Source organism: Phyllobates terribilis, unplaced genomic scaffold (genome assembly GCF_046119375.1).
Source record: "Phyllobates terribilis strain yellow unplaced genomic scaffold, ASM4611937v1 Scaffold_3__8_contigs__length_932513732, whole genome shotgun sequence".
Lineage (NCBI taxonomy): Eukaryota > Metazoa > Chordata > Amphibia > Anura > Dendrobatidae > Phyllobates > Phyllobates terribilis.
In genome coordinates this window covers 719,113,663-719,127,598 of record NW_027362763.1, presented here as the reverse complement: position 1 = coordinate 719,127,598, position 13,936 = coordinate 719,113,663, and the positions used below count along the sequence as shown (strand labels likewise).

General features: G+C 41.3%; 1 protein-coding gene across 2 annotated transcripts in view; it reads left to right on the top strand.

Moving 5' to 3' along the window:
• The window catches only part of THADA (THADA armadillo repeat containing), a 659,309-nt gene that overhangs the window by 141,876 nt on the left and 503,497 nt on the right, over positions 1–13,936 (top strand). The window contains exon 23 of one of the 2 annotated variants that reach the window (XM_073672036.1): positions 1,373–1,435. The exons of the other annotated variant lie outside the window; for it this stretch is intronic. Coding sequence (XP_073528137.1) covers positions 1,373–1,435 — 63 coding nt within the window. The remainder of the gene's footprint in view (positions 1–1,372; positions 1,436–13,936) is intronic. 2 annotated transcript variants of the gene reach the window in all.

Below are 13,936 nucleotides of genomic sequence, written 5' to 3'. Positions count from 1 at the left end.
CTATTCCAACAGAAATAAAAGCATGTGTAGGCTTACGCGTTTCGGAGCATAAAGTACTGAATAAATGTTGCACTTTTCAAGGAAAACAGTCAAGAAAATCAGCTATGATATCAGAGTCACTAATTCAAGGCTAGCAGTGATCTAAACACTAGTTTAACCCTATAGTACATTCATCCTCTACAAACATATTACAATGTGAACTGTCACTAAGGCTATGTGCCCACGATGCAGAAATGAAGCAGAAAATTTCTGCAGCATTTCTGCATCTCCCTGGCAGAAAAAACGCATGCAGATTGTACATGCTTTTTTCCTGCAGAATACATGCGGATCCACATGCAGATTCACATGCGTTTCCGCATGCAGATTGACAAGCGCTTTCCAGGCGATTTTAGCATCACTTGGAAAGTGCTTGACAACTAGGTCACACTATATAAATCCATGCAAACAGCATGGATTTATACAGTGTAAACCGTAAAAATTAAAACAAATAAAGCTATACTCACCCCCGAGGCCCCGGCGTGGCTGCAGCGCTCGTTCCTGTCTGGTTCCCGGCTGCCGGCATATCGCGAGACAGAGCGGTGAAGGGCCTGCGGTCACATGACTGTGACGTCACCGAAGGTCCTTCAGCGCTGCTGGCATTCAAAGAGAAGCCTTCGGAAAGGTGAGTATAAAATTTATTTGTTATTTTATTCTTTTTTTACAGGTACAATGGTACCCAGGTCTGGATGAGAGTCTCCTCTCCTCCAGAACTGGGTACCATCCGCACATAGAGACGCATAGAAGCCGCTTGTAAAAATGTACAGTCGCGGTTTCTGTGCGTCTCAATGCAAGTCAATGGCGGGAGTTCCGCTGCGCTTCCGCAAAATTAAATGACATGCTGCGGATTTTTGTACGCAGCATAAACGCTGCGGAAAAATCCGCAGCATGTGCATAGAACATGCGGAATCCCCTTGGGGACCATGGGGTGCGGATTACCTAGCGTTTAACAAGCGTTTCCGCTGCGGAAAATCCGTAGCAAAAACGCTTGTAATCCGCAACGTGGGCACGCAGCCTTAGTAATGCACTAATTATTTGATCACTTTTTACCCAAGTTTTTTATATATGTGAATTCATTGAATAAACAGTTGATGCACTATTTAAATATATATATGTAACAATAAGAGCTTCTAAAGATATTATTACCTATTTTCTAAAAAATATTGTTCTAACATTTGATTTCAAGGGCATACTTTTCCCCCAAAAAAACTCTCCACTTTAAAACCATATGAAAATGGCTAGAAATTATTACAAAACGTAATAAGCATTTTTTTAATTTTTCTACATCGTGTGCTGGAAAACTATTTTTTACTTTCACTGTGGATTTTTCTCCCAGATGGGGATGGATTAATTCCGAGCACCGAGATCATGGAAAGGAGGACTGGGCAGGCTGGGCCAGGTGAGCTGAAGATCTTTTTCTTACTTGCTTAATAGTGGGGAAAATAAGTATTTGATACACTGCCGATTTTGCAAGTTTTCCCATCTAGCAAGAATGGAGAGGTCTGTAATTTTTATCTTAGGTACACTTCAACTGTGAGAGACAGAATCTAAAAATAAAAACCAGAAGATCACATTATTTGATTTTTACATAATTAATTTGCATTTTATTGCTTGAAATAAGTATTTGATACAATAGAAAAACAGAACTTAATATTTGGTACAGAAACCTTTGTTTGCAATGACAGAGGTCAGACATTTCCTGTAGTTCTTGACCAGGTTTGCACACACAGCGCAAGGGATTTTGGCCCACTCCTCCATACAGATCTTCTCCAGATCTTTCAGGCAGATGGGCTGTCGCTGTGCAGCATTGAGTTTCAGCTCCCTCCAAATATTTTGTATTGGGTTCAAATCTGGAGACTGGCTAGGCCACTCCAGGACCTTTAAATGCTTCTTATGGAGCCACTCCTTAGTTGCCCTGGCTTTGTGTTTCGGGTCATTGTCATACTGGAAGACTCAGCCATGACCCATCTTCAATTCTCTTACTGAGGGTTGTTGGCCAAAATATCGCGATACATGACCCCATCCATCCCACCTTCAATACGGTGCCGTCGCCCTGTCCTTTTTGCGGAAAAGAATGTTGTTTCCCCACCATGATTCATAGTTGAGACGGTGTTATTGCGGTTGTACTCATCCTCCAAGCACGGCGAGTGGAGTTGATGCCAAAAAGTTCTTTGTTGGTCTCATCTGACCACATGCCTTCTCCCATGCCTCCTCTGGATCATGCAGATGCTCATTGGCGAACTGCAAACTGGCTTGGACATGTGTTAGCGTGAGCAGGTGGACCTAGTGGGGCGTAGTGTATTACTAATGGTATTGTTTGAGACTGCGGTCCCAGCTCTCTTCAGGTCATTGACCAAGTCTTCCCGTGTAGTTTTGGGCTGATTCCTGATCTTTCTTAGAATCATCCTTAATCCACGAGGCGAGATCTTGCATGAGGCCACCAACCTAGGAAGAAGATTGGCAGTCCTCTTATGTTTCTTCCATTTTCTAATAATTGTGCCAACAGTTGTTGCCTTCTTGCCAAGCTCCTGGCCTATTGTCCTGTAGCCCATCCCAGCCTTGTGCAGGTCTACAATTTTGTCCCTGGTGTCCTTAGACATGTCTTTGGTCTTGGCCATGGTGGAGAGGTTGCAGTGTGATTGATTGAGTATATGGACGGGTGTCTTTTATACAGGTAACAAGTCCAAAACAGGTTTAATTAATACAGGTAATGAGTGCAGAGTAGGAGGGCTTCTTAAAGAAAAACTAACAGGTCTCTGAGAGCCTGAAATCCTGCTGATTGGTAGGTGATCAAATACTTATTTCATGCAATAAAATGCAATTTAATTATTTAAAAATCATACAATGCGATTTTCTGGTTTTTATTTTTAGATTCGGTCTCTCACAAATTAAGTGTACCTACGATAAAAATTTCAGACCTCTCCATTCTTTGTAGGTTGGAAAACTTGCAAAAATGGCAGTGTATCAAATACTTATTTTCCCCACTGTATATATAGTGCTGAAAACACTAAAACCTACTCCCAGCCGCAAGTGATGGTTGACACCCTTGATAAGTAAATGATATGGTGCCCCCGCTTCAATGTCTGCTTGCCCTGCCAGTGCCCTAATGTGCACCTAATTAGTAAAGCACAACTGCCAAAGCTAAATTGCTAAGTGATCATGTAATATAACTAATCCCGTTATTCAATAACGCGTCGCTTAAAGCCAGACAATGATTTACTAATTGAAGAAAGACTTCTCAGAAATCCAGATCTTTATCCCATATTACTGTATGCCAATAAGTGTTACATGAATACTAGGGCACTGGCAGGATAAGCCATCGTTGGTGCTGGAGAACCATATTTTTTTATCTAGGGTGCCAATGTTTGGAGTTAGGAAAGGCATTTAAGTAGGGCAGAATAGGGACAGTTACTGTCGCTTTGCTATCTATTATTTTTTGCCTATTTTGATATTTAAAGGTTGAGAAAGTCACCATATTTGGCTCAATTTATCATATGCAATTTTACTTTTTGCCCTTCTATTTTGTGTCTCTTGGCAAATCTGTCCGCTATATTTATCTTTTATTGGATATTGGTGTGATGGTATACACAATTTTGCCTATCTAGTACAGTATATGTTTTTAGTGGGGTGAGACAGTTGGGTTTGTGTTTATACTTTACGCTCTCTGCTCCTGATGACTTCAAATTTGTTTTAGGTCCCAATCTCGTGACCGCTAGGATTTCCAAATGACGCTCAAAAGGAATACTGGGGTCTGTGTTATAAAAATCTCTTCTCATTGTGTGTCCCGAGTGAGATCGAAGATGAGGGAGACGTTCTTTTAACCCCTTCATCCTCGCCTCACTTATATCTGGTATCACCATGCACAAAGACAATTGAGGAAATTCGTTCTGGAGTAAATATTGCAGAAACCAAAAATGCATCTTTAGTCCGGCCACAGGGATAAAGCATCAAATCTTCTTGTTTTGAATGTTGAGTAAAAACAGAGTAGCAGAATAACATCATAAAATAAGGTACAGAGCCTACGCGTTTCAAGCTGTTAACCTGCTCTCGATCATGGCAAATATAAATATTGTAGGTTGAATCATCCACTTTACAAAAATGTGAAACTACTAAGAAAACATGTATATCTATTTTTGTTTTCATTTTTTCTCTATTATCACTCCAGAAGAAATATAAAATAGAGAGTTTCTCTAATTTGAAATTAAAAAATTGTTTAAAAAATATTTCAATAGACTTAGACGAACATAAAATTCCCTTTCATAAATATATGCAAGTAGCCACTTCAGTGAGGAAGAGGACAGGAACTCTTCTCACCTATTGGCGTTAGTAATCCTGAAAAGTCAATATTGACCCTTTAAAAGGGCCCTTCTACAAGATTATTTGCAGACCCATGTTCCAGGGGATTATTGCCTCTCATCAATGCAAAACAAGAAAACTGGTTTGCCTGGATGAGAGACTCCTGACAGGTGGTCCAAGGAGTAGAGTTTCTCCTTCAGAGCACTAAGTTGGCATAGGATGACTTATAAGCCATGCTATGGTCCCCTAATAATTTGAGGTAGCCTGTACTGATATTCAGAGGACTGGAACTTTAGTCCCACCTATTGGATGTAGCAATCCTGAAAGTCTATCCTAAGTCGTGTAGCAAGGTCCTTTAACCCCTTAACGCCATGGTCAAGTTCTTTTTTTTTGGGGGGGGGGGGGGTGGTTTCTCCCTTTCTTTCAACAGCCATAACTTTTTTATATTTCCAGCAATATAGTCGTATGGCGGCTTGTTTTTTGCTGGATTGCGCAGACCCCCCGGCTGTCATGATAACCCATCCATATTGATAGAAAGCTAGGGTAAACATTTTTAAAAAAATATAAAGGTTATATCTTACTTCCTTGTTTTAGTCATAGGGGTGTTCACTGCATTCAGTCTGGCCTATTGCCACCCACTCAATTAGACTTTTGTCCATGGTTTTGCGGCGGCAGCGTCACATGAATATTCGCATTTTAGTTCCGCGCTTGCTCAGTGTGTACGCCAGTATCTGCACTTGCGCAGTGTGTATTTTGAAGCCGTGCTTGCACATTGTCTATCAGTGATCCACGCATGCACTGTGACGCGTGGCGAAGCTGTTTAGTTCCCAGCTTCACTGTGTGCGCATGCTCCCCCAATTGCGTGCACTGCTCATAGACTGTGACGCGCAATGGCTCCACCGCATGCGCACACTGTCAGTGAAGCTGGGAACTAAACACAGCATCACTGCTTACGCGCAGGGAGCTGTTCGTCATGGCACATGCGCGGAACGCCGAAGGACTATGCGCAAGCGCGGTGTCATCCAGCCACACCAGTTCTCCTGCTTTACACATGTTATGCTCCACAAGAAGAAACTTTCTCCCTAAGACCACGGCCCCACTATCAGTATTTGGTCAGTATTCGGTCAGTATTTTTTCTCAGGAGCCAAAACCAGGTGAGGAACAATCAGAGAAAAGGTATAATATAAACAAGTCACCAATTCTGCATTTATCACCCACTCCTGGTTTTGGCTCCCACTCCTGAGAAAAAATACTGACAGTGAGGCCATGGCCTAAGAACCACTTTCAGAATGAAAAATTCCTATTTTGGACATTTTGCTCTGGCCATACAAAGACCCAAAAACCCTGTTAGTCATGAAGGGGTTGAGAACCTCGCCCCGTAACTTTTTCTTTCCAAAGCAGATAAAGTCTAGGAAGAAAACTCATTTTTGGTTCTTTCCCATCTGCTTACTGGTGCACAAAAAGTATGTAATAATAAAATCAGATGAAGTGTTGAACCTTCTGACCGGCTTCTTTTTGAAAGGCCAGGTCATATGGGAATGTAAGCAGTACTGGGAGGATAATGTGTTTATCCTTTCTCCAGGCACGCTCATCCCAAAAGAGCCCACAAAAATATTGTTTCTGCCTAAAGAGAACATGAAAGCACAGAATGTTGGATTGATGGTTTATACTCTCTAAAATAGACTTAATGGCCCATAAAACGCTTTGCTTCTCAGATAAATCCGAAATATCTCAGCCTAAAATAGGCTCATGCCAATCCTTATACTTTAGCTAGCAGAATGTGACTTTGCTAATATGAAGCAGCTTTATTCATTGCTGGAGTCGGTATGTGCATGTTGTTTTTTTTAACCTTTTTATACCTTTAAATGATCAGGCCATACTGTTGATCTCCTGTAATGGTCCTTGCATATCACTGCATGCTCCTTCATCTTTTGCAGACCCTCATGGCCAAGGAGTCTTTTTTTTTTTTTCCTTTTTTTTTGCTCCCCTGCAAAAGCTGAGGATATGGCTATTGTAATGTGAACGTAGGAAGCCATTGCAAAAATAGTCAGCCTACATAAAATCAATAGCTCGGATTAATTCTAAAGGAACACTTCTTCAGGCTGAACCATATATCCCAACTGTCCCAAATTTGCCAGAACTGTCTCGATTTTTCAGAAACAAGTTTAGCAAAATTGGTGCATCTAGAGCCAAAGAGGTGGAGTTTGGATAAGTCTGTCCCACAGATGGGACGGAAATGTCCCTAAGTTACCAACACAAATGTTGGTACCTGCAGAACTGATACTGTGTTTTGCCTGGGAAAGGATCCATATAGGGGTGCATAAAAATATCGGAGAGGGTCACTTTTGTCAGACACTGCATTTGCCATGACAAAGGGAATCCATTTTGCGAATGTCATGGTGAGGACTGTCCTTCACACGGTTGTGGGAACATTTGATTGATGCCTTGGGCATTTGATGAGTAGCTTTGAGTATCAGATCAGTCACCAGATTTCACAATACAAACTGCTTACAATTATAAATAGATCTTAGACTTGATGAGGCTGGTGTACTTATTTAGAAAACTCAATGTCAGAATGGTTGTATAATACTATTTGAAAGTTTCATATTTGTTAGACACTAGCATCCAGCTCTCGGTGGCCTCATAAAATACCAGGATTTTACCACCATTCTGACTTGGATTTTCAAAGTAAGTACACCACCCTAAGCAGGTCTGAGCAGTTTATTTAATAATGTACAGTTTTCATTGTGAAATCTGGTGACAGATCCACTTTAAAGAGGTATTCTGGTCTGTACAAAAGATCACCTATCCACTGTACTATTGCAATTTCAATGTTGTGGAGTGTAACACCAAGAAGGATAAGTTATGGAATGATATAAATCACAGGATGGACAGACGTGTTAATAACATTCAAATGATGAGGAAATGGAAAGACATTTTTCAAAACCTCTCGATTTATTTAGTATAAAGTACGAACGCCTTGCACCAAAATTCCCACACGTACAGCCTCGGCTGCTTGTCTGAGGAATGTTCTGCCACGCTGAATGCACTTGAGCACAAAAATCATCAAGATCCGCTGCTGGCAGCTCTCTTTTGAAATTGTCGATCAATGACGTCCCGTTCTGCTTGACGGGAGACCAGACCCAGAGGCAGTGCCATAAACCAGAGAAGTGGTGCACGAGTGTAACCCAGTTCCATAAACCAGAGAAGTGGCACACGAGTCCAACGCAGTGCCATAAACCAGAGAAGTGGTGCACAAGTCTAATGCACTCACCTAACATAAAATTGGTTGCCTGCATAAACGTCACTGATGGACCGGACAAAAACGACATGTCTGTCTAGCAATAAGCAAGTTACTACAGGACATGTCTAACAGCAAACCGCTGCATAAGATTTAAGGGTGACAATTGTATGGGCAATGCTGAAATCAAGAAGATTTGTCAATTCCATGTATTTTGTTTTTTTATATAGTGTGATAATGGAAATCCCTAACATTCTCCATCATACCATAAGCAATATTTCTGAATATAACATATACACATACACTGATAAATGTGCTCTGTACATTTTCTGTTGCTGAAACATGGCCATATGTTTAACAGAGGTATCACACGATGTGGATTGATCACATATCCACGGGATAGGTAATAAATGTGTCATAAAGATAGAAATAAAAGCAGCTCACCAAGGCTCTTGACGTGTAGAAGCACGGCTTCCATAGGACCAAATGTGGAGGTAAATGAGGGAGGAGGGTTCCAGTGTCCTAGAAATTGCAAAATTTTATTGAAAAAAAAAAGTATTTAAAAAGATTCCATGCTATGGGGGGACAAGCAACGCGTTTCAAACACGAGCTGCGTTCTTTGTCAAAGATCATCCATTGAGGTCCAAGCACTGGCTCTACCACCGGTTCCTAAAGTTCCTCATGAATGAAGAGATAATGGACAATCATAACCTGTGCACCACTCACACAAAGGACTTTAAGATCGTCGTTTTCAGGATTGGTTGGTGTCCCTTTGACTGGACCTTCAGTGATCAGACATTTATCACCTATCCTGTGGTGGGTCAACTATCCGACCATAGCCGATCCATAATCATGAGATCGTTAGGCTTTTGGGCCTCTGGCATGTCTCTTGAGATATATGTTGGGGAAGTAAGTAATCGGGCTAATTGAGTTTCATTAAATCTAATACTTGGTTCCCTTGTGAGGTACGGCATCAAAATTTCCAGCGACGTCAAATCCCCATTGGTATAATCGCACCAAACCATACAGATTTCACTGCGGAAATGCAGCTGAATTTCTACATATTTCAGATATTTTGCAAAGGAGAAAATCATCATCGCACTGTAAATTGATATCATATTTTTCAGTATCTGTAAGAGTTTGGTACTATTGCTTTTCTTGATACGTTTCATTGTAAGGAGCACTGTGATGGAAAACATTGGCAGTATATGGCTGTGAAGTGTATCACAAAATCTGTTTCTTTGCGCCATGTGATTAAAATGTGCACAAAATGATCCCCTAAATGCCTGATTTATCCGTGTTTTATGCAGTAAGTCTCCCTTGTTGAACTAGAGTAACTGACTTGTATAGAAGGCAGTTTTAAGGGCTTAGACGTGCTCCTGCACGCACCGTCTGTTCACACCAATGGCAAAAAAAAATGATTTATTTAGAATATAAAATAAAACAGGTCAACAATGAAAGGGAGTGCTAGACATGTTGGGACGTCGGCCTCCTAAATGTTTATTTTATTCTCATTTACATTTCTGTCTTCCCGGGCCAAGCGATGTTCCCCCGGCGGAGAAGCTGCACATCCAGACATGCTCCCTCATTAAGTGGTTTTAGACGCACCATATTATTTAGCCTCTTGTAACAAAGGAAAAAGAAAATTCCTTTCTTTAGAAAAAAAAAAAAAAAAAAACATAACGGTTAAATGTTGTTTAATTTAGGATCTTTTCACATTTTATTTTGTAATGTTTATTGAAGCAAAGATCATGTCAGTATATAGAATTGCACATGCCTGTGAACCTAGGGTAACATGCACACAGAGTTTTTTGAGGTGTCTTTTGGAGAGGGTCTGCTTGTTGGTTTTTTTTTTAATTAATTTCTGTTGTAAAATGACTTTGCTATTGATATCTTCAGTCTTTTGAGCATTTTTCTTCTACTTCCGGTTTTGAAAAACGCCTGGTGGGAGGAACGAAAGTCAGTGTCCCTTCTATGATGGAATCTAAGGGGTAAGGTTTTCGCCTTGTGCAGAGTGACAAGCCAGGCCTAGCTTGTCAGAGTAAGGAGATTTATAGGCCATGCATGCTCTGGGAATTTAAATGGGGAAAAAAACCCTCTCCAAAGCGCTTGAAAAACTTTTAAAAGCCACTTCCGGAAATTAAAACCTAATCCAAAAACTCCCCAAAGAAAGAGGATTTTGGGCATCGGTTTCCACTAGTTTTTGGCCTTTAGAAACTTTTTTTTTTTTTTTTACTCTAAGGCTGTGTGCCCACGATGCGTTTTTTAAGCTTTTCCGCAGCGGCAAAAACGCTGCAGAAACGCTTAAAAAAATACATGGTAGAAGGCCTGCCATGTTCCCCAATGATAATCCGCATGTGCTGTGCATATGCTGCGGAAATTTCCGCTGCGGATTATCATTGCGGAAAAAAACGCAGCACTACCAATTATTTTGCGGAAGTGCTGCGTTTTCGCCGCCATTGACTTGCATTAGATCGCATGGCTTACGCATCACTATATATGTAGATGCGCATTCCATGCGTTCTAATGTGCGGATGGTACCCAGGTCTAGAGGACAGGAGACTCTCCTCCGGACCTGGGTACCATAGAAAACTGTAAAAAAAAAAAAAAAAAAAGAATAAAATAAAAACTAAATATATACTTACCTTCTGGCGGCCCCTGATGCGCTCCTCCTCTCATGCCGGCAGTTCGTGATGGACTGAAGGACCTGAGCTGATGTCATAGTCATGTGACGGGTCACGCGACGCTGATGTCGGCAGGTCCTTCAGTGTAGCGCTGCCGGCAGCCGGGACAGGGGGAAACAAGACACCGGGGGCCATCGGAAGGTAAGTATAGATTTATTTTTTATTTTTTGACATTCTCTCGGGTCACACTATATAAATCCATGCTGTTAGCATGGATTTATATAGTGTGACCAAGTTGACAAGCACTTACCAAATGATGCTAAAATCGCTTGGAAAACGCTTGTCAACCCGCATGCGGAAATGCAAGTGAAGAACGCTTCACATCCGCATGTCCCTGGCAGGAAACGCATGTACAATCCGCATGTACAATCCGCATGTACAATCCGCATGTACAATCCGCATGTACAATCCGCATGTACAATCCTCATGTACAATCCTCATGCGTTTTTTCTGTCAGGGAGATGCAGAAACGCTCAGGAAAAAATCCTGAGCATTTCTGCATCGTGGGCACATAGCCTAAGACACACTTTTTAGCAAGAAAACTCTTGCTAAAAAGTGTGTGCGTCTTATAGGACGGAGGCAACTTTCGGTGATGGATGAAAACGCAGACACTGCGTCCTTCCCGATCACAGAGAAAACTGCTCTCTTTTCGTGCCAAACTATGATCTATGTGATCGGTGCAAAGCAGATCTATGTCCTATACATAGATCTTATTTAATTTAGATAGTGAGAAAAATGTGGATTTCTCTGAAATAAAATGTCGGATAACCGATATCAAGATATCATTTTATTCGGCTTCCTATCACCGCATGCCCATATAGACAACTTAGGATGATTGATCCTACTGACCGATTTGCCTTTAATTTTAACAGTTAAAACAAGCTAATATTTATATGGAAAGTCTTGTATCATTTTTTTTGTAAAAGTGCAATTGAAACGTAGATTAAATTGCTTGTACAATTCAAATGTAATAATGTATGAAACGGTTGATGTGAAGGATCCATACTCATCCTAATTTTTGCAGACCAAATGTTAACATGCTGCTTTTACTAAGGGTTGAAGAAATGGTCTCGGACAATATAAGTGACTCTCTTTATTACAAGCACGCCACAGATTTGTATTTAATACTTTGTTTAGATGAGTGAACCCGAATTTACAAGTTCGGGGTTTGTACCAGACACTTGGTGTCTGGTGCAAAACACCGAACACAGACTTCTCCCGGAAGTCCGTTGCAATGTTCGGAGTTCCGGGGAAAGTCCGGGTGACAGAGAGCATTTTCCAGTTCCAAAGTTCGGGTCGCCATTGTTTTCAATGGGGTTCTGGTGCAAGTTCGGGTACAGTTCTGGTACCCGAACCGAACTTTGGACTAAAGTTCGAGTCGGATACCAGAACCCGAACTTCTACAGGTCCTCTCATCCCTAGTGTAGATTAGTAGCTTTGTCTACTCAGGTTAGGACTACTCTCACTTGGCAGACCGCTATCTATTCTGAATCACCATACACATGCATGATCAGCTTGAGTGAGCATCCATGTATTCTTGGGTGGAAGTGGGGAGAACTTCTTCTAGCAGCAGCTTATCTTCCTGAGAATAATGGATTGGGCATTTTGATCTTTTACGAGATCGAAAGATTCTAAAGTCCTCCATATACATTAGATGCGTGGCTGTAACTGACGGGTCCAGCTGACAGACGCCACTGTGGATAGCTTGTTTTACTCCAGACTGAAACGTGTTCATTTTCTTTATTGCAACCTAGTCGGTAACGGGCCTTTAAGATATTGCTTACTAGAAAAAAAAGTAGGCATGCATGTACAGTACAGACCAAAAGTTTGGACACACCTCATTTAATTTTTTTTCTGTATTTTCATGACTATGAAAATTGTACATTCACACTGAAGGCATCAAAACTATGAATTAACACATGTGGAATTATATACTTAACAAAAAAGTGTGAAACAACTGAAAATATGTCTTATATTCTAGGTTCTTCAAAGTAGCCACCTTTTGCTTTGATGACTGCTTTGCACACTCTTGGCATTCTCTTGATGAGCTTCAAGAGGTAGTCACCGGAAATGGTCTTCCAACAATCTTGAAGGAGTTCCCAGAGATGCTTAGCACTTGTTGGCCCTTTTGCCTTCACTCTGCGGTCCAGCTCACCCCAAACCATCTCGATTGGGTTCAGGTCTGGTGACTGTGGAGGCCAGGTCATCTGGCGTAGCACCCCATCACTCTCCCTCTTGGTCATATAGCCCTTACACAGCCTGGAGGTGTGTTTGGAGTCATTGTCCTGTTGAAAAATAAATGATGGTCCAACTAAACGCAAACCGGATGGAATAGCATGCCGCTGCAAGATGCTGTGGTAGCCATGCTGGTTCAGTATACCTTCAATTTTGAATAAATCCCCAACAGTGTCACCAGCAAAGCACCATCACACCTCCTCCTCCATTCTTCACGGTGGGAACCAGACATATAGAGTCCATCCGTTCACCTTTTCTACGTCGCACAAGACACAGTGGTTGGAACCAAAGATCTCAAATTTGGACTCATCAGACCAAAGCACAGATTTCCACTGGTCTAATGTCCATTCCTTGTGTTTTTTAGCCCAAAAAAGTCTCTTCTGCTTGTTGCCTGTCCTTAGCAGTGGTTTCCTAGCAGCTATTTTACCATGAAGGCCTGCACAAAGTCTCCTCTTAACAGTTGTTGAAGAGATGTGTCTGCCGCTAGAACTCTGTGTGGCATTGACCTGGTCTCTAATCTGAGCTGCTGTTAACCTGCGATTTCTGAGGCTGGTGACTCGGATAAACTTATCCTCAGAAGCAGAGGTGACTCTTGGTCTTCCTTTCCTGGGGCGGTCCTCATGTGAGCCAGTTTCTTTGTAGCGCTTGATGGTTTTTGCAACTACACTTGGGGACACTTTCAAAGTTTGCCCAATTTTTCGCACTGCTGACCTTCATTTCTTAAAGTAATGATGGCCACTCGTTTTTCTTTACTAAGCTGCTTTTTTCTTGCCATAATACAAATTCTAACAGTCTATTCAGTAGGACTATCAGCTGTGTATCCACCAGACTTCTGCACAACACAACTGATGGTCCCAACCCCATTTATAAGGCAAGAAATCCCACTTATTAAACCTGACAGGGCACATCTGTGAAGTGAAAACCATTTCCGGTGACTACCTCTTGAAGCTCATCAAGAGAATGCCAAGAGTGTGCAAAGCAGTCATCAAAGCAAAAGTTGGCTACTTTGAAGAACCTAGAATATAAGACATATTTTCAGTTGTTTCACACTTTTTTGTTAAGTATATAATTCCACATGTGTTAATTCATAGTTTTGATGCCTTCAATGTGAATGTACAATTTTCATAGTCAGGAAAATACAGAAAAATCTTTAAATGAGAAGGTGTGTCCAAACTTTTGGTCTGTACTGTATGTAGTATAGCTGGATGTGAATTCTCAGCTGTAAACATGATATAGGCTTATGTAGGTGTTCGTGCAATAAAATGTCAAGAAGAATATGACTGAGCAGCAATGGGTGATAAATGCAAGCCTGTGGCACCTGATGAAGGCTGATATAGATGAAACGCGTTGTGCAGTGTTTTTAATGTATATTTTTTTAACATGTTATTTCGTTTCGCGTGTGAGTAGACAGTTTTGCACTTGGAGTTCTTGATTGTAATCGCAG